The sequence below is a fragment of the Saccostrea cucullata genome, unplaced genomic scaffold (assembly GCF_032062105.1).
Source record: "Saccostrea cucullata isolate Sc308-1 unplaced genomic scaffold, CSIRO_AGI_Scuc_v1 ctg14266, whole genome shotgun sequence".
Taxonomy (NCBI): Eukaryota; Metazoa; Mollusca; class Bivalvia; order Ostreida; family Ostreidae; genus Saccostrea; species Saccostrea cuccullata.
Window position 1 is genome coordinate 8,138 of NW_026928425.1, and position 20,742 is coordinate 28,879.

The following is a 20,742-nucleotide window of genomic DNA, read 5'->3' on the forward strand; positions in this document are numbered from 1 at the left end:
CGCTGAAATTGGCACGTTTTAAAAATATGAAATTTTACTGTATATAAAAATATATTTTTAAAACGTGCCAATTTCAGCGATTTTTTATTTGTATTGTAATGAAGGTATTCAGACACACCTAGAAAAACAAATAATACCCGATACACAACTTGAAATACACCATCATGAAACCAAGCGCCTACTGGAGGGGGGGGGGGGGGCTATCAACTACCAAACATTCCTTAACAAGCAAAAAAAGTCATTAAACGTTTTCATTGAGGGGGCACTAGCTTAAAGAAGCTTTTACGGTCAAGTTAACGTTAGCTTTTTTTTAATCTAAATTCCCAAACTGGCATCCCGCTTACAAGCGTGCCTTAAACTTGGAGGTCGTCTAAATTAGTTATATCGAAATCTTTCATGGCAAATATTTGAGAGCAATTTTGGAAAAGATCTTTAACAGATTAATTTATCATTTTGACTATAGATTTTTTTCTTGGAAAATAGTTTAGAGCAAAAGACGAAAAACTGGTGTTGCAAACATTTAGATCCGCCTCTATTTCCAAGACGGAAAAATATACTTACGCACGCATGCGCAATTGACTTGCCGCCATGTTTCATGGATCACAACATTGGAGGAAAAAAGAAATCTTTATGCGTGTATTGGAAACAATGATGTATAGGTAACACTTTGAAGGAATTTCATTAACTCCTGTGATTTCATCATTTTAAGAAAAATGGCGTGTTTGGCCAATTTGAAACAAGACATTAAATTCCTGGAAAGTGTTTTTCCTAAAGACCACAAAGTTTTCCAGATTTTGTCAGCCTCGGTTGATGAATTAACGTGTCGATTTGTCAACAGAGAAGGTCGAAAATATGATGTTCACGCAAATATAATGGTAAGCTCACGTATGCAATGAGGCCTTTTGAAATATCTTTTCATTCAAGTTTTCATTGTGCAAGTCAGAAATCATGCGCAGTTTTTTGTGTACACTGAAGTTCAAGTATTTCGTCACTACTAGACAGCTGTAAGCCATAACAAAAGGAAGTGTATTTCTCCTTTTCACCCCAAGTCTCGTATTGATTGTCTTTAATCCAAAATAATTAACAGAATATTTTGGGGGGAATTCAATGCAATTAATTGGAATTTTCAAGTTTATATTTCCTTAATTTAGATGATTTTATAATTTGTTTATCTTTTTTCTTTCCTGCGTGTTTAATCTAGTATTGAAGTTTTTAACTATGACATTTTATAAAGTTATATGTCTGTTATTATATGAAGATACTTTGCTGTGTTGTTTTATTAGGAGACGTACCCTCAGTCAGCTCCAATCTGGTTCAGTGAGGACGATGATACCATTGTGAGCAATGTTATATCTAGTTTAAGTGATGCCCCACCAGATAAAAATAATGTGAGTATTAGCTCAGTATTAGATGAATAAAATATATCCATAATTCTCACAAATACAAATCAAAATTTTGAAGATTCATGGGTATTAAGTCAGCTTGTATCCTGACACTCACAATATAGAAAGGGAGAACTGATGACGATTTGTTACCAAAAGGTAAAGCCAACTCCTTTCATTGAGCAAGACATTGTGTATTAGTTTTAAAGGGATATGGTAAATGCATACTATGAAAAAGAAAGTGAATTTTTTACTGAAGTGAAAATTTAGCAATTCATCAAAGAAAAATTGTTTTTTAATTTTTTTCAAGAAAGTAATTTCAGCAATTTTATTATACCAAGAAAGATAGCTGTGACAACTGATATAGAATAAATTGTTGATAATATTCATTTAAGCAATTTTAAATCTCTTGCTTATAATGTGAGAATTGAACTCCTGCTAAAAATTTCTGCTTATAGTACTTGTATATTTTGATTTAATCATAGTATTTTGTTATACACTGTTAATAAAAATGAAATTTTCATACGAAAGTAAATGTTGACCCCCCCCCCCCCCTTTCCCACTTATTTTTTGAAAGGAAAAGTATATCTGGCTGGTCTCACTTTGGGGGAAAAATACAATTTAAGTCCCTTCAGGAATATGAATGAAGGGAAACAAGTACAGTTCTAAAGTTCCCTATCATGAAAGACAAATTCAACATTCTCATTTAATGAAAATAAATTGCTATACATGCTGATATTTGCAAATATCAATGAGCATATTATAATTGAAAAGTATCAATCATTTATTTAGTTATAAATTTTACTGTATTCCATGAAGAATTCAACTCACAATGGCGATGTCATAAGAAAAAAATCATAATTTTTGACACTGACTACTGAGCAGAACAATTTTTTATAACACACATTATGCAGTTTGTCAGCATGGCTGTTTGTGAGAAATAAAATGTTTGCCTGATTTTATTTTGCAGATTCTTCATCAAATTCGTATTTTGGTGTCGGAACTGTGTGAACTGTTTGATATGTCTGCCTCAGATTCCATAAGTCAACTTGACAAGTTCCTACGAGATAGAGTAGGTGTAGAAATGTTTTTTATCTCATAAATTAATATTCCCTCCAATAAAGGAGTTGGAGGAAGAAATGTGTATATCATGGTATAAGGATCTTGACCACTTAATACTGAATGTAGTTATTTAAAGAAAAGAGATATTTAGTAACTTTGGTTTTAAATAAAAGACATTAATTATAAGCTGAAAACAACACTTTGTATTGTCAGATTGACTAGTACATTATGACTGCTTTTGTTAAGTTTCCTCACTCCTCACATTTTTAGCTCACCTGAGCCAAAGGCTCAAGTGAGCTTTTCTGATCACAATTTGTCCGTTGTCTGTCGTCGTCGTCGTTGTTGTCGTTGTTGTTGTTGTCGTCGTCGTCGTTGTAAACTTTTCACATTTTCGACTTCTTTTCAACAACCGCTGGGCCAATTTCAACCAAACTTGCCACAAAGCATCCTTGGGTGAAGGGGATTCAAGTTTGTTCAAATGAAGGGCCAGGCCCTCATTCAAGGGGAGATAATTGGGAAATAATGAAAATTTGATGGTATGTTTTAAAAATCTTCTTCTCAAGAACCACTGAGCCAGGAAAGATGAAACTTATGGGAAACATCCTCAGGTAGTGTAGATTCAAGTTTGTTCAAATCATGACCCCCGGGGGTAGGGCGGGGCCACAATGGCCGACCAAAGTTTTACATAGAAATATATAGGAAAATTCTTTAAAAATCTTCTTCTCAAGAATAACAAAGCCATTATTGATCATATTTATATGGAAGCATCCTCAGATAGTGTAGATTCAAGTTTGTTCAAATCATGACCCCCGGGGGTAGGGCGGGGCCACAATGGCCGACCAAAGTTTTACATAGAAATATAAAGGAAAATTCTTTAAAAATCTTCTTCTCAAGAAAAACAAAGCCATAATTGATCATATTTATATGACAGCATCTTCAGGTAGTGTAGATTCAAGTTTGTTCAAACCATGACCCCCGGGGGTAGGGCGGGGCCAAAATGGCCGATCAAAGTTTTACATAGAAATATATAGGAAAATTCTTTAAAAATCTTCTTCTCAAGAATAACAAAGCCATAATTGATCATATTTATATGAAAACATCCTCAGGTAGTGTAGATTCAAGTTTGTTCAAATCATGACCCCCGGGGGTAGGGCGGGGCCACAATGGGCGACCAAAGTTTTACATAGAAATATATAGGAAAATTTTTTAAAAATCTTCTCAAGAATCACAAAACCCTAATTGTTCATATTTATATGGAAGCATCCTCAGGTAGTGTAGATTCAAGTTTGTTCAAATCATGACCCCGGGGGTAGGGCGGGGCCACAATGGCCGACCAAAGTTTTTCATAGACATATATATGAAAATTCTTTAAAAATCATCTTATCAAGAATAGCAAAGCCAGGATTGGTATTGGGACTAGTTTTGGATTTAAATTATTAAATAATAAACCAATTTCTACTTTTTCCTAGCCACAGTGCTCAGGTGAGCGATGTGGCCCATGGGCCTCTTGTTGTCCTCTATGATCACATTTTTGTCCTCTATGATCAGGGTCTGATGATGGAGGTGAATGAGGAGAGTTCGGATGAGGAGGAAGAAGAAGATGAGGACCATTATGACATGGAGGAAGATGTTCCATCGTAGGTTTAACATCTGCCATAAAGGATTTAAAGTTGACAAACAGTTTATAATTTCGCTCATTTAAAAAAAAAAAATTTACTATTAACAACAAAACAAAGTGAAAGTCTTTTTACAGAACAAATGACAATTATTAGTTTTTGAAGATAAAAGAAAGGCACAATCAGAATTTTTTTTCCCTGATTAATAGGAGTGAACAGAAGATGAAGGAAGTGGAAGGAATCGACACAGAACAAGTCATGGTGCTAGAGAGGTTACGACAAAACCAGAGGCAGGATTACCTTAAGGTAGGTCACAACACAGATAATCCAACAGAGATAATCCAATAAAGGTTATAACAAAACCAGAGGCAGGATTACCTTAAGGTAGGTCACAACAGAGATAATCCAATAAATGATACAACAAAACCAGAGGCAGGATTACCTTAAGGTAGGTCACAACACAGATAATCCAACAGAGATAATCCAATAAAGGTTATAACAAAACCAAAGGCAGGATTATCTTAAGGTAGGTCACAACAGAGATAATCCAATAAACATGATCCAATCAAGGATATAACAAAACCAGAGGCAGGATTACCTTAAGGTAGGTCAAAACAGATATAATCCAATAAAGGTTATACAACCAGAGGCAGGATTATGTCAATGTAGATCACAACAGTGGTAATCCAATAAAGGATAGGACAAAACCATAGATTGGATTACCTTAAGGACAGATGATACAAACAATTTTTTTCTTTGAAGAAGATTTAATATCATGTCACAAGTTTAGAAAAGTGGATGGTTCTTAGAATTTTTTCTCCTAAGAACTGGAATATGAGAAAGACTTGGAAAATATTAGTAAAATTTCAATGAAAAAACAAATAGAGACAAATCACATTCAGTAAAGGTTTACAGGTGAAAACAAATTTCAGAATATGTTACCATGGTGCTAAAAGTGTGATATAAACTTAAGAAAAATACACCAAGCCAGGTGAATTTTAAGAGGAAGAACAAAATGACAAAAAATTAACAATATCACATAGGCTGATTTTTACCATTTAACATTTCCTAATAAAATTCACCTGTATTCGGTTTTTCATTTATACAGCTAGCAAGTATTTCCAGTACTGATAATGTATTTATTTGACGGAAAACGCTTCCTACAACTTACTAGTTAAGTAAATAAATTAAATTTTCAATCAAAACTCGTGAAAAAAACGACTTTCAACAACATTGGTGTCTACTGTCTTTTAATTTTTACTTTCCCGAGCGGGTGAGCATGACCCAAGATCATACTTTCCCGTACAGATTTTTACTCACCCCGGGCAACGGGAAAGCATAATTCTAGACCCCTGCCTTAAGGAGTGTGTTGTATACAGATGTTGACAGGGATTAATCTAGGGCATATTTACTACCAATATTGGGTTTTTTTCCCCTAGAGAAAATTTCCCCTGAAGATCTAATTTTCCCCTTTTGATGAGTAAAATATACCCCTTACAATAATAAAAACCACAAATGTTTTTTTTTCCTTCACAGAGACTGAAAATTTAAAGTAAAATTTTTCAGTATATAAGAAATATGGTTTTAATTTCTACTTTTTGCACTTTAAATGGTCATAAAAATGCTGAAATTCAATTTGCCCTCAATCAGGGCCTGTCCTGCACTCACGTGAGTGGTTCCCAGACCCCAGCTGATTTTCCCAATATCTCCAGAAAGGGTAGTTTCCCCAAAAACCTAGATTTATCCCTGGTTGATATTGTAGGGATCTGTAACTGGTTCAGACCTTAAGGAGTGTGTTGTATACAGATGTTGATATACATGTATTGTAGGGATCTGTATCTGGTCCAGTCCTTAAGGAGTGTGTTGTACACAGATGTTGATATATTGTAGGGATCTGTAACTGGTTCAGTCCTTAAGGAGTGTGTTGTATACAGATGTTGATATATTGTAGGGATCTGTAACTGGTCCAGTCCTTAAGGAGTGTGTTGTATACAGATGTTGATATATTGTAGGGATCTGTAACTGGTTCAGTCCTTAAGGAGTGTGTTGTATACAGATGTTGATATATTGTAGGGATCTGTAACTGGTTCAGTCCTTAAGGAGTGTGTTGTATACAGATGTTGATATATTGTAGGGATCTGTAACTGGTTCAGTCCTTAAGGAGTGTGTTGTATACAGATATTGATATATTGTTGGGATCTGTAACTGGTTCAGTCCTTAAGGAGTGTGTTGTATACAGATGTTGATATATTGTAGGGATCTGTAACTGGTTCTGTCCTTAAGGAGTGTGTCGTATACAGATATTGATATATTGTAGGGATCTGTAACTGGTTCAGTCCTTAAGGAGTGTGTTGTATACAGATGTTGATATATTGTAGGGATCTGTAACTGGTTCTGTCCTTAAGGAGTGTGTCGTATACAGATATTGATATATTGTAGGGATCTGTAACTGGTCCAGTCCTTAAGGAGTGTGTCGTATACAGATATTGATATATTGTAGGGATCTGTAACTGGTTCAGTCCTTAAGGAGTGTGGTATACAGATGTTGATATATTGTAGGGATTTGTAACTGGTTCAGTCCTTTAGGAGTGTGTTGTAAACAGATGTTGATATATTGTAGGGATCTGTAACTGGTTCTGTCCAGGCCACAGACCGGTTAATGAAGGAACTGAGGGATGTATACAAATCAGAGAGTACCAAAATGGGTGAGTTAGCAGCAGACATTATAAACTTCCCCATTTAAAGTCAGTGATCAGTGGTCAGTCTGACTTATTTTTTTTTATGACCCTGAACATGCTCTTGCTATTTTGAATTACTTTTATTTTAAACTTCAAACCTTAACTGTAATGTTATCTTATTGAAATCAACCTTAAGAATTGCTTGTAGAAGGCCTAGTTGTCAATGAATACTTTCTTTTAAATTCACTAGGATATGCTTGTTATGTATTTTAGATTTAATATTTTTGTAGCTCTAGGTAAACATTTCCTCTCTAAAGTGATAATATTGGCTAATTTCTGATATTGTGCTATGTTTAATATTTTAAGGAAGTACTTTCATTAGGCCAAAAATAAGAATAGTCTTGTTTTCTGCTACCCGACCTACCCTATTTTTAGCTCACCTGAGCCGAAGGCTCAAGTGAGCTTTTCTGATCACATTTTGTCCGGCGTCCGTCTGTCCGTCCGTCCGTCTGTCTGTCCGTCTGTCCGTCTGTCTGTCTGTCCGTAAACTTTTCACATTTTCGACTTCTTTTAAGAACCGCTGGGCCAATTTCAACCAAACTTGCCACAAAGCATCCTTGGGTGAAGGGGATTCAAGTTTGTTCAAATGAAGGGCCATGCCCTTATTCAAGGGGAGATAATTGAGAATTAGTGAAAATTTGGTGGTATGTTTTAAAAATCTTCTTCTTAAGAACCACTGTGCCAGGAAAGTTGAAACTTATGGGGAAACATCCTCAGGTAGTCTAGATTCAAGTTTTTTCAAATCATGTCCCCCGGGGGTAGGGCGGGGCCACAATGGCCGACCAAAGTTTTATATAGAAATATATAGGAGAATTCTTTAAAAATCTTCTTCTCAAGAATAGCAGAGCCATAATTGCTCACATTTATATGGAAGCATCCCCAGGTAGTGTAGATTCAAATTTGTTCAAATCTTGACCCCAGGAGGTAGGTCGTGGCCACAATTGATGATCAAAGTTTTACATAGGAATATATGGGAAAATTCTTTTAAAATCTTCTTCTCAACAACAACTCAGCCATGATTGTTCATATTTATATGGAAGCATCCTCAAGTAGCCAGATTCAAATTTGTGCAAATCATGACCCTCTGGGGTAGGGCAGGGCCAAAATGACCGACCAAAGTTTTATATAGAAATATATAGGAAAATTCTTTAAAAATCTTCTTCTTAAGAACGGCAAAGCCAGAATTGCTCATATTTATGTGGAAGCATCCCCAGGTAGTGTAGATTCAAGTTCGTTCAAATCATGACCCCCGGGGGTAGGGCGGGGCCACAATGGCCGACCAAAGTTTACATAGAAATATATAGGAAAATTCTTTAAAAATCTTCTTCTCAAGAACAGCAAAGTCATAATTGATCATATTTATATGGAAGCATCCTCAGGTAGTGTAGATTCAAGTTTGTTCAAATCATGACCTCCGGGGGTAGGGCGGGGCCACAATGGCCGACCAAAGTTTTATATAGAAATATATAGGAAAATTCTTTAAAAATCTTCTTCTCAAGAACAGCAGAGCCATAATTGCTCATATTTATATGGAAGCATCCCCAGGTAGTGTAGATTCAAGTTTGTTCAAATCATGAGCGGGGCCAAACTTTTGGATTCAAACTTTTCAATAGTAAACCAATTACTACTTTTTCCTAGCCACAATGCTCGGGTGAGCGATGTGGCCCATGGGCCTCTTGTTTTGCACCCGACCCTAAAGTTTTTATTTAGTTTTTGAGGGAAAATCAACAATTTCATGATCCAAAAGTGAAGAAATATACATTTAAGTGGTATTTCATGAAATATATATGTTTTAAATATGGACTTGCATGAAAATTACTTATTTCAAATGATAATATTGACCTATGAAATGTTTAATTTGGTTTTGTAATAGTTCATATCCAACAAATACCATTGGGAAAAAATAAAATAAAATGAAAAAATAAAATAATTTTCCGACCTACCTACCCTATTTCTTTCAGGCAGGTAGCAGGAAACAAGACTATTATTTTTTTTGGCCTTATTTGCAATTTTACATTCTATTTCTCTTTGCCAGGTATATTTTCAGTTGATCTAGTCAATGACAGTTTATATGAGTGGAATGTGAAGTTAAAAAAGTAAGCAGATTTTACTATTTCTCGTATTATCATAAAAAAAACAAAAAAAAACAGATAGATATGTATATTCAGAAAACATGTAAATTTCTCTCAGTATTCGCATCCGATTTTTCTCTGTAAAGATAAAACAAATTGATGTTAATTAAATACACTATGCAAATGAGTTAAAGCTTTTGTAAATTTGATTTAAAAGTGTACAGGAAAACTCATTAATTGTAACATAGAACATGTACATACATCCCCATCATTGTTATTTGTAAGACAGTATACATGTATAAGCTAAGCATTGATTGTACAGTTACAACCCTGTGAGCTGATCTATAATGACCATCTTGCCTTCATTTCAGGGTTGACACCGATAGTTCTCTCCACCAGGATCTGTTACAGTATAAAAAGGAACATGGCAAGGATCACATTCTCCTCAACTTCACCTTTAAGGTAAACTGAATAATCAACATGTATGTTTTCTATCTTCTTCACTGAAGATTAGGATTGGAAACACACAAACCCCAGAATAAAAATCTTATCCAAACACAATGCATGGAACTTTCTAGGTGCTGGTTACATTCTTAAAGCTCGAAAACTGATACATTAATTTTATGTAAGAAATAATAGATATATTAATGATGAAGAAATTGGAGATTTTTGATGAGGTTTTCATAGCCATTTCTCATAGTACTTTTAAAAATATTTCATCAAGAAAGAACAGGTTTAGATTTGCATTTCAAATGGTGAAGTGGAAAAAATTTTGGTATTTTATTTATTTTTAATTTGCCAATGTAAGTCCATTTAAAGAGGTTTAAAACTGCCCTAATTTTATAATTGTAAAATTACACATGTACCTTTAAAATTTCTTAATTTTGTCGCCTGTGAAATATATTGTTCATTAACTGATTGAGATGGTGATACCAGTTTTATTTTTGAATTTCCAGGATAATTTCCCCTTTGAGCCACCATTTGTACGGGTTGTAAATCCAGTCTTAAATGGAGGTTACGTCTTACATGGGGGAGCTATCTGTATGGAGTTATTAACTCGACAAGTAAGTCCAGTGTTTTCCTTGCTGTATGAGATTTGGTTGGTGATTGGAAAGTGTGATGTAATTTTTTTTTCTGAAAATCCTCAAGCTTATATGAGCTTTAAAAAAGGGAAAAATAGATCCTAAGAAAGGACAGATACGCAGAATTTCTAAGCTGAAAAAGGGTTAGATATGATAAAAGATTCCCTTCAGTGTAGCTAATGGATGAGTAATGCAGAACTGGGCCTTTATTACAGGGTTGGAGCAGTGCCTATGGTATGGAGTCAGTGATTTTACAGATCAGTGCCACGCTGGTCAAAGGCAAGGCCAGGATCCAATTCAGTGCTTCTAAAGTAGGTCACTTTATACACCTTTCTTAAGTACTCTCTGATTATAAGGGGTCTTTTGTCCCTATGTTGATGTATCTGTTGTATTATAAAATCAGAAGGTTACCCTTTGATAAACACTTCACTTATGATATTTGAAAACTGATTTGAAAGTTTTTAGCTCACCTGAGCTGAAGGCTCATGTGTGCTTTTCTGATTGAAATTTCTCTGTTGAGGTAATTGTTATGGTTAAATTTTCACAGTTTCTTCTTCAGACCCACTTAGGCAGATTTCAACCAAACTTAGCTCAAAGGATCCTTGGGTGACGGGGTTTTAATTATTTTTCCAAATAAAAGGGTCCTCTTCCAAGGGGAGATAATGTACAGTATAGAGAATATATAGAAAAAAATCTTTAAAAATTTATCAAAGATAGGAAAGCTGTTATCAGTCATATTTATATGAAAGTATCCTACCTTAAGGAAGGGAAGATGCATGTCTTTTTTTTTTTAACAAAGCCATGATCAGTCATATTTATATGGAAGCATCCTTGGGTAATGAAGATGAAAGATTTTTCAGTGTGTAACCCCAGGGGAAATTAGGACCACTACAAGGGATAAAGGTTTTGGAGTATGAGTAGGAAAAATCATAAAATTTTCTCAAGAAAGCAAAGATCACAAGGACAATGCCGGTAGTGAGCATTGTGGCCTTTAGTTGTTTATAGTTTTGCTAGACAACAAAGAATGGTTTAATCATAACAATACTCTTCTAATAACATCAAACTGTCTTTTTTTTTTATCCGAAACAGGTCATACAACCCTTATATTGTGATATCTTACTTTTCAGAATCAGTATAGCTTAGCACGAGCCCAACAGTCTTTCAAATCCCTGGTGCATATACATGAAAAAAATGGTGAGTGAAGGCTTTTGTTATCTTATCTTACCTTAAAATAGGGTGAATTCACCATGCATCGGACACCCTTGTACTTCAACAAGTTCTAGCGATTTTGCTATCTACGGAAAGTTATCAAAATGGAACTAAACATTTAGTATGTGATTAAAATTTGAATTTGGGACACAATTATATGCTTTTTATTGAGAAAATATTACCAAAAATCGAGTTTTAAAAATAACTCAGAATTCACCATGGATCGGACATTGTTTACCATGCATCGGACAGACAGTATTTGGACTGGAAAATTATCATACCTTTATCACAGTGGTTTAAAATCCTTGATATGGATATACTTTTATCTTTTATCTAAGAAATAACCCTCAACGTAAAATTAATTGACGATATCGTTGCACAAATGTAGAACGATTAAAGATGCCTTACTTTGCATTAGAAATGCTTTAAAATGCTTGTAATGCGGTAATTCGCGCCTTTTTTCATCATGATGATTTTATGATACATGCAACTTCAGGGTCAAATTTATGTTTTGGGGCATGGTTACTGCATACAAGGAAATTTTTGCCTCTGTTTTATTTTCGCCCCTTTCGCCCTCTTCTCGATTGGGCGAATTTAAAACGGGGCGAATTAAAATAATACAGCAAAATTTCTTAAACAGAATTATGACTGGGCGAATTTAAAATGGGGCAAAATTGTTCGCAAGTGCAAAAGGGTGAAAATAACACAGGGCAAAAATAACCCTGTATACAGTATTTTTATGCCCCACCATGAATATGGCCGGGGCATATAGTGTTTGTCATGTCCGTCTTCCATCCTTCTGTCCTTCCTTCACACTTTGCGTTTAGCTTAGTTCAAAGCTCAGTTTCAAAGAAACTATCCAAGATATTTTCATCAAACTTCATAGGGTGATAGATATTGATGAGAGCTATGCAACAGCCTCATCTTTTTTTGACCTTGACCTTTCCTTTGACCTTGACCCCACTTTTCTTAAATTAGTGTTAAACTTCATATGCTGATACATACTGATGTAAGCAATTCAACTGCATCACTATTCAAGATATTCTGAAATTTCATACACAAATTGAATTTTCATGTTGCATTACTGATATACACTTGGCGGGGCATTGATGTCCTACGGACATATTTCTAGTTTATGTAATAAAACCTCAATGGTCAAGATTCTGAATGCTAAAATCTTTTAAATTTTAAAGCTGACACAATTTGTAAACAGGCATTTTGATATTACTATCTACAATATCAGCACCAGGATATAGTCTTTGTATTTTTTACACCTTACTGCTTTATTGTCATGGGTAGCGGTGAGGAATGGTGACCCACGTTCATGCTGGTTATCTTGCATTACCTTTGTTGATATTTAATTGCAGTTAGGCATGTTTATGTTTGTTTTATACCGCATTGACCTGTGCAACTGTTGTGTATTTGGTATCTTACTCTCCTGCATTAGAAAAAGTACTTAGTTATACCCCCCGCAAACGAAGTTTGGGGGGGGGTATATAGGAATCACCTTGTCCGTCTGTCTGTGCAAACGTGTCCGGTCCATATCTTTCTTACGGAGGGACATTAGAATCTACTACTCCACACAAAGATTTCCCATGACCTAAGGGTGTGTCATGATCTTGACCCAAGGTCATTTGGGGAAGTTCAAGGTCACTGGAAGAAAAAGTTCATAATTCGTGTCCGGTCCATATCTTTCTTATGGATAAACTTGGTAGGTTCTCATTTCATGCAAAGATAGCCCATGACCCAAGGGTGTGTCATGACCTTGACCGAAGGTCATTTGGGGAAGTTCAAGGTCACTGGAAGAAAAAGTTCATAATTCGTGTCCGGTCCATATCTTTCTTATGGATAAACTTGTTAAGTTATCATTTCATGCAAAGATTGTCCATGACCTAAGGGTGTGTGGAGTGACCATGACCCAAGGTCATTTGGGGAAGTTCAAGGTCACTGGAAGAAAATTTTCATAATTTGTGTCCTGTCCATATCTTTCTTATGGATAGATTTGGTAGGTTCTCAATTCACACAAAGATTGCCCTTCACCCAAGGGTGTGTCATGACCTTGACCCAAGTTCATTTGGGGAAGTTCAAGGTCACTGGAAGAAAAAGTTCATAATTCATGTCCGGTCTACATCTTTTTTATGGATAAACTTGGTAGGTTCTCATTCCACACAGGGATTGCCCGTGACCCAAGGGTGTGTCATGACCTTGACCCAAGGTCATTTGGGGAAGTTCAAGGTCATTGGAAGAAAAAGTTCGTAATTCATGTCCGGTCCATATCTTTCTTATTGATAAACTTGGTAGGTTTTCATTTCACACAAAGATTGCCCATGACCCAAGGGTATGTCATGACCTTGATCCAAGGTCATTTGGGGAATTTCAAGGTCACTGGAAGAAAAAGTTCATACTTCATTGAGATACATATCTTTATTATGGAAAAACTTACTTCTGAAAAAACCCAGCGGGGGGTATTTTGTCCCATTTGGACAGTTCTAGTTATTTTTGTCACTATCGAGTGCTGAATAGCATGCAGTCTGTCTACAACTGTGACAATTGAGTACACTGAATGGTGTCTTAGTGAACTGCTCTGTATAGAGGTGCCCTCAGATATACAGAATAATGGATTGATTGTATGTTCTTGAGAATTTTTCACTCATATGGAGACGCCACCACTTGCCGGTGGAGACCTACGAATTTTGTCCTATACTCCGCACTCGGCCATTGAGCAGTGAGGAGTCTTTTCGTGCCAGCACCAGTGTCGACACGGGACCTCAGTTTACAGGTCATCTCAGCCGAAGGACCAGTCTCCATGTTCCACAGTGGGGTTCAAACCCACGACATTAGGATCGACTCCATACTTTAGAGCAGGTGCTCTAACCACTATGCCACAGGGGCGACGAGACAGATTGAATATGGCCGACAAATTCTTTATACGAATCTTGTTCAGCTTTAAATAGATTTTTATCAGACTTTTTTTGACATTTCACTTATTTCTGATAGCTGTATTATAAAGCTGTATATTATCATAGAAAAAAAATTGCCAAAAATATTTTTTAGAAGTTATTAAATTGCCTTTTGTTGGTTTTAGGTTGGTTTACACCCCCTAAGGAGGATGGCTAACCCGACAGATTGTCAGATTCACCACACATCTCATCCTTCACCTTTCTCTGTATCATCTCGGTTCATATCGTGGATAGTGGGAGATAACTGATGTTCTGTTAGTGTCAGCAAACACAAAGTGTTTTAATGCACATCTGACTGACCAAATGGAATATGATTTATTATACTGTGGTTTTCTGTAGGTGAGAAAACTGCAGTTCCATGGAATGACTGCATTGTGAAAAAAAAATCAAGAATGACTGCAAGACCTGATTTTATTGTCTTCAAGATATGCAAGTTTAATGATGTGTTTTGAAATATTTCAACAGTTCATACATTGTACACCAGTTGTATGATGATTTAAGATATCACCCTATATTGTAATTATACAGTCGTTAATGTATAACATAGAGAGAATGATTTGCTTCTGTATGTTGGTTCTGTATGCAATTAACCAACTATCTGTTAAATAAACATTAGATACTTATTATTTGTCAGTATTTGATTTTAAATTATTAAAGTGACCAAATTTACTGAGAAGATGAAGATGGACTCCTTTGTAGAATTTAAAGAGGGAGGTAACTTGAAATGTTTCCAGAGCCATGTAAAAGCAATGTCAACTGGTCAGAATTTACTGGTAGTCCAAAATGGCTCAGAATAAGCTAAACCGATCAATTTTCCTTGTCTTTGGTTGATCAAATCTAACCCATGAGATAGTTTCCGATTTCCACTGGGGGTGGATGAAGTGTCGACTGACTCGTTCCCTCTCCTTCTGTGAGCGGGGGCGGGGAGAGTCGCTGGTGTAGAAGAAGGGCTGGGTGTCCACGTTAGAGCTAGCGGACAGCTGTCGTACTGGAACGGGGGGGATATGAACACTACGGCAGTAGGGCAGGCGATGCTGAAATGAGGCATTCCTGAAGAGAAAAACAAGATAAAGACAGAATAGCAATAGATGCGGAATAATTTAAATGAACATGTAGATTTAAGCCTACTGTATCCATTGCATAAAAGTGCATAAATTAATGGTGATTGGAAAATAAATAAACAAGAGACTGATACAGTTATGGATGGACAGTTATCATACCTAAACCAAAAGGACATTTACCTTTTGACTATTTCATTCTTCCATTTATTTTCAAAATCTTTCTGCCACCTTTGTCTTTTACTTTCTTTTTCCTCACTCGTCCAGTTTCTGAGTGACGCATGCGCACTGCATGTCTCCCTGTTTTGGAGGTTCCTCCGGATAATATGTAGGGGGAGGCGGTGAGGGGAGATTGTTTTTCCCATGTCTGGGCGGGGCGCTGAGTGGAGCCAACGCTCACGTAAAGCTGATGTTACTAGAAATAGAATACACAGTTATGCCAATTAAAACTATGTTAATTTCATTAATGGGTGTCCACATACATATGAGGATAAACATTTTACCACAATTTCACTTACGCTGACTTGTTCACAGTGTGATGTAGAGGAAACGTGAAGATATATTGGTTTATTTTAAAAGTCTTTAACCTAAAGTCTTTGACATCGAGTATTCGATTGGTATCCTTTCCCATTTAAAGCACTAAATATTACATTTATTATTGAACTTGTATCAGACTGGCATATGAATGAAGTGTTACATCTTGGAATTCATTCACTCAGTTCTATCCTATAAACATTGAAGCTGCATTTCAAGTACTTGCTGAATAAATGACCAGGGTCAATGTAATGTTACTAGTAATTTCATGCTCTACTTTTCTTTTTTATCCACACAGGTTTAAGAAGCTGTGAAAAGTAATGCGATGTTTCGACTGGTCACAGTATTAACTTTTCAGCTGGTGATCTTTCGTGACAATGAACTACACTTAGGAAATTAATCAGGGAATCATACTATTATCATTGTGTAAAATTGACCCTCTTATAATTTTATACTAAAAATTAGGGATGTCAAATCGGTCAATTTTTAGTACTCGGTTACTCGGACGTTTTTCCGATCGAGTACCCGGGTACTCGGTAAAAAGTGTAAATAAATATGAACAAGTAAATTGATGACTGTAAAACATTGAAAACTCTTGTAGAAATAAAACCACATGCTTTGATAGGAGGTTTACCCGTAAATGTATTTCTGATTTAACAATGATAAGCACTTCGTGCCCGACGAAATTTAATATAACATTTTTTTTAAAATATCAGATAAACACAAGAAATATAATCATAAGTGGTTCACACTGTTTTTGTTTTTAATAAAAACACTCCTTCCGTAAATTGTAACTCTTTGTTGCGTTTGACGTCCAGGTATCAGTCGTCAGATCTACGTGTAGTATCAACTTGAACTTGACCTTGAGTTCTCAAAACAGAGCGGATTTACGATTTTCGCACACTTTTTCACTCCTATATTATATAGTGTTTCGGTACGGTATTTTGTAGTATAGTGCAACGATGGACATCACTTTTTAAAAGCCTTTGCCTTCAACCAATTGTATTGGCGTGTAATCAAATACAACCATATCAACAATCGCACGCTTTGCCCTCTCGGAGAATTGACAAAATTATCTAACTCATTTAAATATATTAGATATTCAGTGAAAACAAAGCAAATCAAAAATAATGGTAGAAGACACTCACAGCCAAAGGTGAGAAGGCCAGGTAGCAGGTGCTTGGTCACGATAATTACTATACAAACACTGTCAAAGGCGATAACGGTCATTTAGAGATGTGGGAAACCCTAATTACTGTATGTACAAGTACAATAAGCATTTTACGTTTTAAAACAGATTTTTATTGGATTAATAAATAAGCTATGAAATATTCAAAAATATACATCCGAGTAACCGAGTACCGATTTTAGTATTCGATACTCGGACGTTCGATCGAGTACCCGGTTAACCGGGTACTCGTTGACATCCCTACTAAAAATAGAAAATATGTTGGAGGGTTTTACACTAGGATAATAACTTGCGCATCCTATACTGACGAAAGGTACGAAACGTTGCTGGCACTTTACTTAAAAAAAGACTCGTAAGTTTCCACTACCAGTCAAGCTTTATGAAGGTGCTATCTGTGAACTAAATCTCCCAGAGTTAAAGGTTCTAAACTTTGTCAATTCCCATTGACCAAACTCGAATCAGCAATGAATTTAGAACTCCCCGTCATGTTTTGATGACAAATGTAACATACGGAGGAGAGTTCGCATCTGTTGAGCTAGAGTTGACCCAGTCTGATTAAAACCAGCCCCCTTCTCCTTTCACTCGTCACTGACGAGTGAAAGGAGAAGGGGGCTGGTTTTAATCAGACTGGAGTTGACCAAATATGCAATGATTTTGAATGTATGCAGGGATTTTTTAAAAGCAGCCACTGGGGCGACTTTCTTTTTCATTTGAACTTAAAAAATACTCCCTCAATGACTTAAAGATTCATCGTTGATTTGAGACCCTGCCTTGCACTGGTTTGATCGACTCCAATATCGCAACCGAGGATGCATGTTGGCCTTAATGTACCACCCACATATAATCAGTATGATACTGATACTAATGACTCCAGAGCGATACATACGGTTTCTAAATTTGTCATTGGGCCGATGCTGCTTTGAAAGAGTGTCGTCACCGCTGCCCAATCTTATCTGCTCCAGGGAATCCTAAAAGTTAAAGAAAAAAAATCAAAGTACTAAAACTACTCACAGTATTGTCGGTACTCCGGTGACATATTCCCCTCGTCTATATGTCCACAGATGGAGAAATATCCAGAGGCATTTATACTCAGCTAATCTGGGTCCTACAAGTCTATGTAATCTGTGTTTTGATTTATCTGTTTTGTGTTGAAAAATCAATAGCGATCTGTCAATCGGAGGTATTGATAAGTCGTGAAAAATTAATAGAAAAGAACCTTCGTGAGAAAAAGAACCAACCATAAGTTCAACAAAACGCATGCACTTGTGGGGTAAATAATACACATCCAAAGGCATTTGGTGAGACTTTTAAATTGTGTTAGAAATATACATCTTCTGTTAGAAATATGTATAGTACTACAATTTTACGGTTTATCCAAGATTAATTAATATGGATCTTTAAAAAGATAATGTAAATTAGTGTTAAATTTAAATCCCCTGCACCTTGTGACATTAAGACTGGGTACAAAATGGGCATGCACATTTCGCATCGTACAATAACTAATATGTACAAGTTAAATTGATGCAAAGCGAGGCGGTTTATTCTGTCTTTTCACAAACCATGAACAGTCTTCCGTAACCCTATCATTTCGTCACACTTTATGTTTATTTCAGATTCAAAATAATAATAATATTGAAAAAAAAAAAATAGTGAAGATATTTTTATCAAACTTCATATTCGTACGCCGAGACGTACTGATATCATAAAAACTATTCTAATGCATCATCATTTTTCCACTTGACCTTTCTATTGTTCTTGTTTTTAATTTCTAAAAGAAACTTATGATATTTTTATCAAACCTGTTACACTTTATGAGTATGCATATTGCATAATGTCCAATTGCATCGACCTTTTTGACCTTTCCTTTGACCTTGATCTCACTTATGCTTAGTTTCAAATTTTATTTTATTCATTTTTTTAAAACCTTGTCATTCCTATGACATTCATCATTTATCTTAAAATGGTATTAACCTCCGTTTCATAGAAACTATTCAAGAGATTTTAATGAAACCATATACCGATATGCGATATGCTTATACATATTGGTGGAAAGTAACTGCATCAACAATTTTGACCTTTCCTTTGACCTTAACTGCAGATTAATTTTTTGCCAAATTTCAGTGAAAGTATTCAAGATATTTTTATCAAACTTAATATGCTTATATATACATATTGATGAGAGCTATGTAAAACATGAACAAGTTTGTCCCTGACCTTTTTTTTTGGCATGGACTTTAAATTTGTGTTTAGTTTCAAAGAAGAATTGAAAATATCTTTTCTAAATTAAACTGTTGATGAAAGCTATCTAAAGACATCAATTTTGACCTTGACTTTTCCTTTTCACTTTTCTCAAATTTGTTTTATCGACGTTTCAAAGAAACATATCAAGATATTTTTATCAAGCTGTGTTTGCTTTTACATATCAAGCTATTCAACTTCGTCTACATGAAAAATAGATAAATAAAATCAACCTTTGAATTACGTAATTTTTATTACTATGAAGTCTGTTTTTTTTAAAAATAATTTTGAGTTGTGTGTTTTTGTGAGTATGTAGCTAGGTTTTTGAAAGATGGGTGGATGCTAAAAGAGGAAAAAACACTTGGAAATGCCTAATAAAACATTCAAGAGACTTTGTCCATTTCTTTTACCTGGCCTTCCCAAAGACATTTGACTTTACTATTCATTGTGTATGAATAAAGCTTTTCAAGATATTTTCAACAAAAGTCATACACTAATGTTACTGATGAACCCTGTGTGGGGAATACTGTACATATCTTAGGGACATATTTCAAGTTGCTTGTTTCTCTTCGACCATTTTTCACTTATAATGAGACGCCACCAGTTGCCAATTAATGTAGGGCTTCAAATTGGACATTCTATACTCTGCATTTACGACCTTTGAGAAGTGGTGGATCTTTTTCTAGATCTTTTCGTTAGCGTAATCGTCCGATCCGAAAAAGGTTCTTGTGCAATAAACTAAGAGAGAGAGAGAGAGAGAGAGAGAATACATTGAATGAAAATTTGTCCATTTGCTTTATTAGTACCCATCATTTGTATGGCTATGTATTTTACTGACTATTAAATCTTTGACATTCTTCACTTTTTTGTATTTTGTTCATTTGCCCTGTGATTAAGGTTTCTTATATATATATATATTTTTTCTTTCAGAATCAAACTTTACCGTAAGGAATACGTTATTTTACTTTGCTGTTTGTAATACGTAGAAATATGTATCTTACCTCTACATTCATTGCTTTGTCTCGGTTTACCACATAAAAACTAGCATCGAAAACAGTTTCACCTCCATATTGTTCAAATCATTAAATATTATTTCTAAATCAAATTCAATTTCCCGTCATTGTTATTTGCCCTGAATTCATTCCCTCTCCTTTTTCATTAACCGTATTTTTAATTACATTTTGAGGGCGTCGATCTTAAGAGTTCTAAAGTTTAAAACTACAAAGAGAACAACAATGCATAATTGCATGCATGGATTGGATCAGTTTTAAATGTCTATTTAATGTATAGGAAGTCTGGACAATGCAGGCCGGCTGCCTTTTATCCCTAGAAAACAATCCTATTGGATTGGGCTTTATTTTATGCAGTGGTGGACACCTTTTTGCATTATCTAGTGGGTGATTTAATCAAAGCCGATAAGATTTAAAGATTAGGATAATAAAATTTTGCAGGTATTATCTTATTGCCAGACACCTTTGTCCGTGTTATTAATATTAAACATTTTTCTCATACTGTTACAAATTAACTGTCGTCAAGATCCTCCCAGATGAAGAGCGAACAACTTGCCTATTTTTACGTACATGTATATCATCTTAATCTTAT

General features: G+C 35.3%; 2 protein-coding genes across 2 annotated transcripts; one reads left to right on the forward strand and one right to left on the reverse strand.

Annotated features, from left to right (window-relative positions):
* The first annotated feature begins 560 nt into the window (after positions 1 to 560).
* LOC134277530 (ubiquitin-conjugating enzyme E2 Q2-like) lies at positions 561 to 14,744 on the forward strand. Its single transcript, XM_062759856.1, has 12 exons — positions 561 to 875; positions 1,284 to 1,388; positions 2,353 to 2,454; positions 3,993 to 4,081; positions 4,270 to 4,366; positions 6,681 to 6,765; positions 8,834 to 8,894; positions 9,242 to 9,332; positions 9,827 to 9,934; positions 10,168 to 10,263; positions 11,080 to 11,146; positions 14,247 to 14,744. The coding sequence occupies exons 1-12, from the start codon at positions 714 to 716 to the stop codon at positions 14,276 to 14,278; spliced, it is 1,095 nt and encodes a 364-aa protein (XP_062615840.1). The 5' UTR covers positions 561 to 713; the 3' UTR covers positions 14,279 to 14,744.
* Positions 14,745 to 14,770: 26 nt separating this feature from the next.
* Positions 14,771 to 20,481, reverse strand: LOC134277531 (uncharacterized). Its single transcript, XM_062759859.1, has 4 exons — positions 20,142 to 20,481; positions 17,789 to 17,870; positions 15,363 to 15,594; positions 14,771 to 15,171 (listed from the first exon to the last, which is right to left on the reverse strand). The coding sequence occupies exons 1-4, from the start codon at positions 20,151 to 20,153 to the stop codon at positions 14,910 to 14,912; spliced, it is 588 nt and encodes a 195-aa protein (XP_062615843.1). The 5' UTR covers positions 20,154 to 20,481; the 3' UTR covers positions 14,771 to 14,909.
* Between the last annotated feature and the right edge of the window lie 261 nt (positions 20,482 to 20,742).

Bases quoted from the DNA above. Each gene is read 5' to 3' on its own strand.
- LOC134277531 (XM_062759859.1), bottom strand. The intron at 15,595-17,788 runs GTATGTATCGCT...TTCTATTTCTAG, and splicing joins CAATGACAAATTTAGAAACC to TAACATCAGCTTTACGTGAG. The intron at 15,172-15,362 runs GTAAATGTCCTT...TTTTCTCTTCAG, and splicing joins AAGAATGAAATAGTCAAAAG to GAATGCCTCATTTCAGCATC.
- LOC134277530 (XM_062759856.1), top strand. From the start codon at position 714: ATGGCGTGTTTGGCCAATTTGAAACAAGACATTAAATTCCTGGAAAGT. The intron at 4,082-4,269 runs GTAGGTTTAACA...CCTGATTAATAG, and splicing joins ATGGAGGAAGATGTTCCATC to GAGTGAACAGAAGATGAAGG. The intron at 4,367-6,680 runs GTAGGTCACAAC...GATATATTGTAG, and splicing joins AGAGGCAGGATTACCTTAAG to GGATCTGTAACTGGTTCTGT.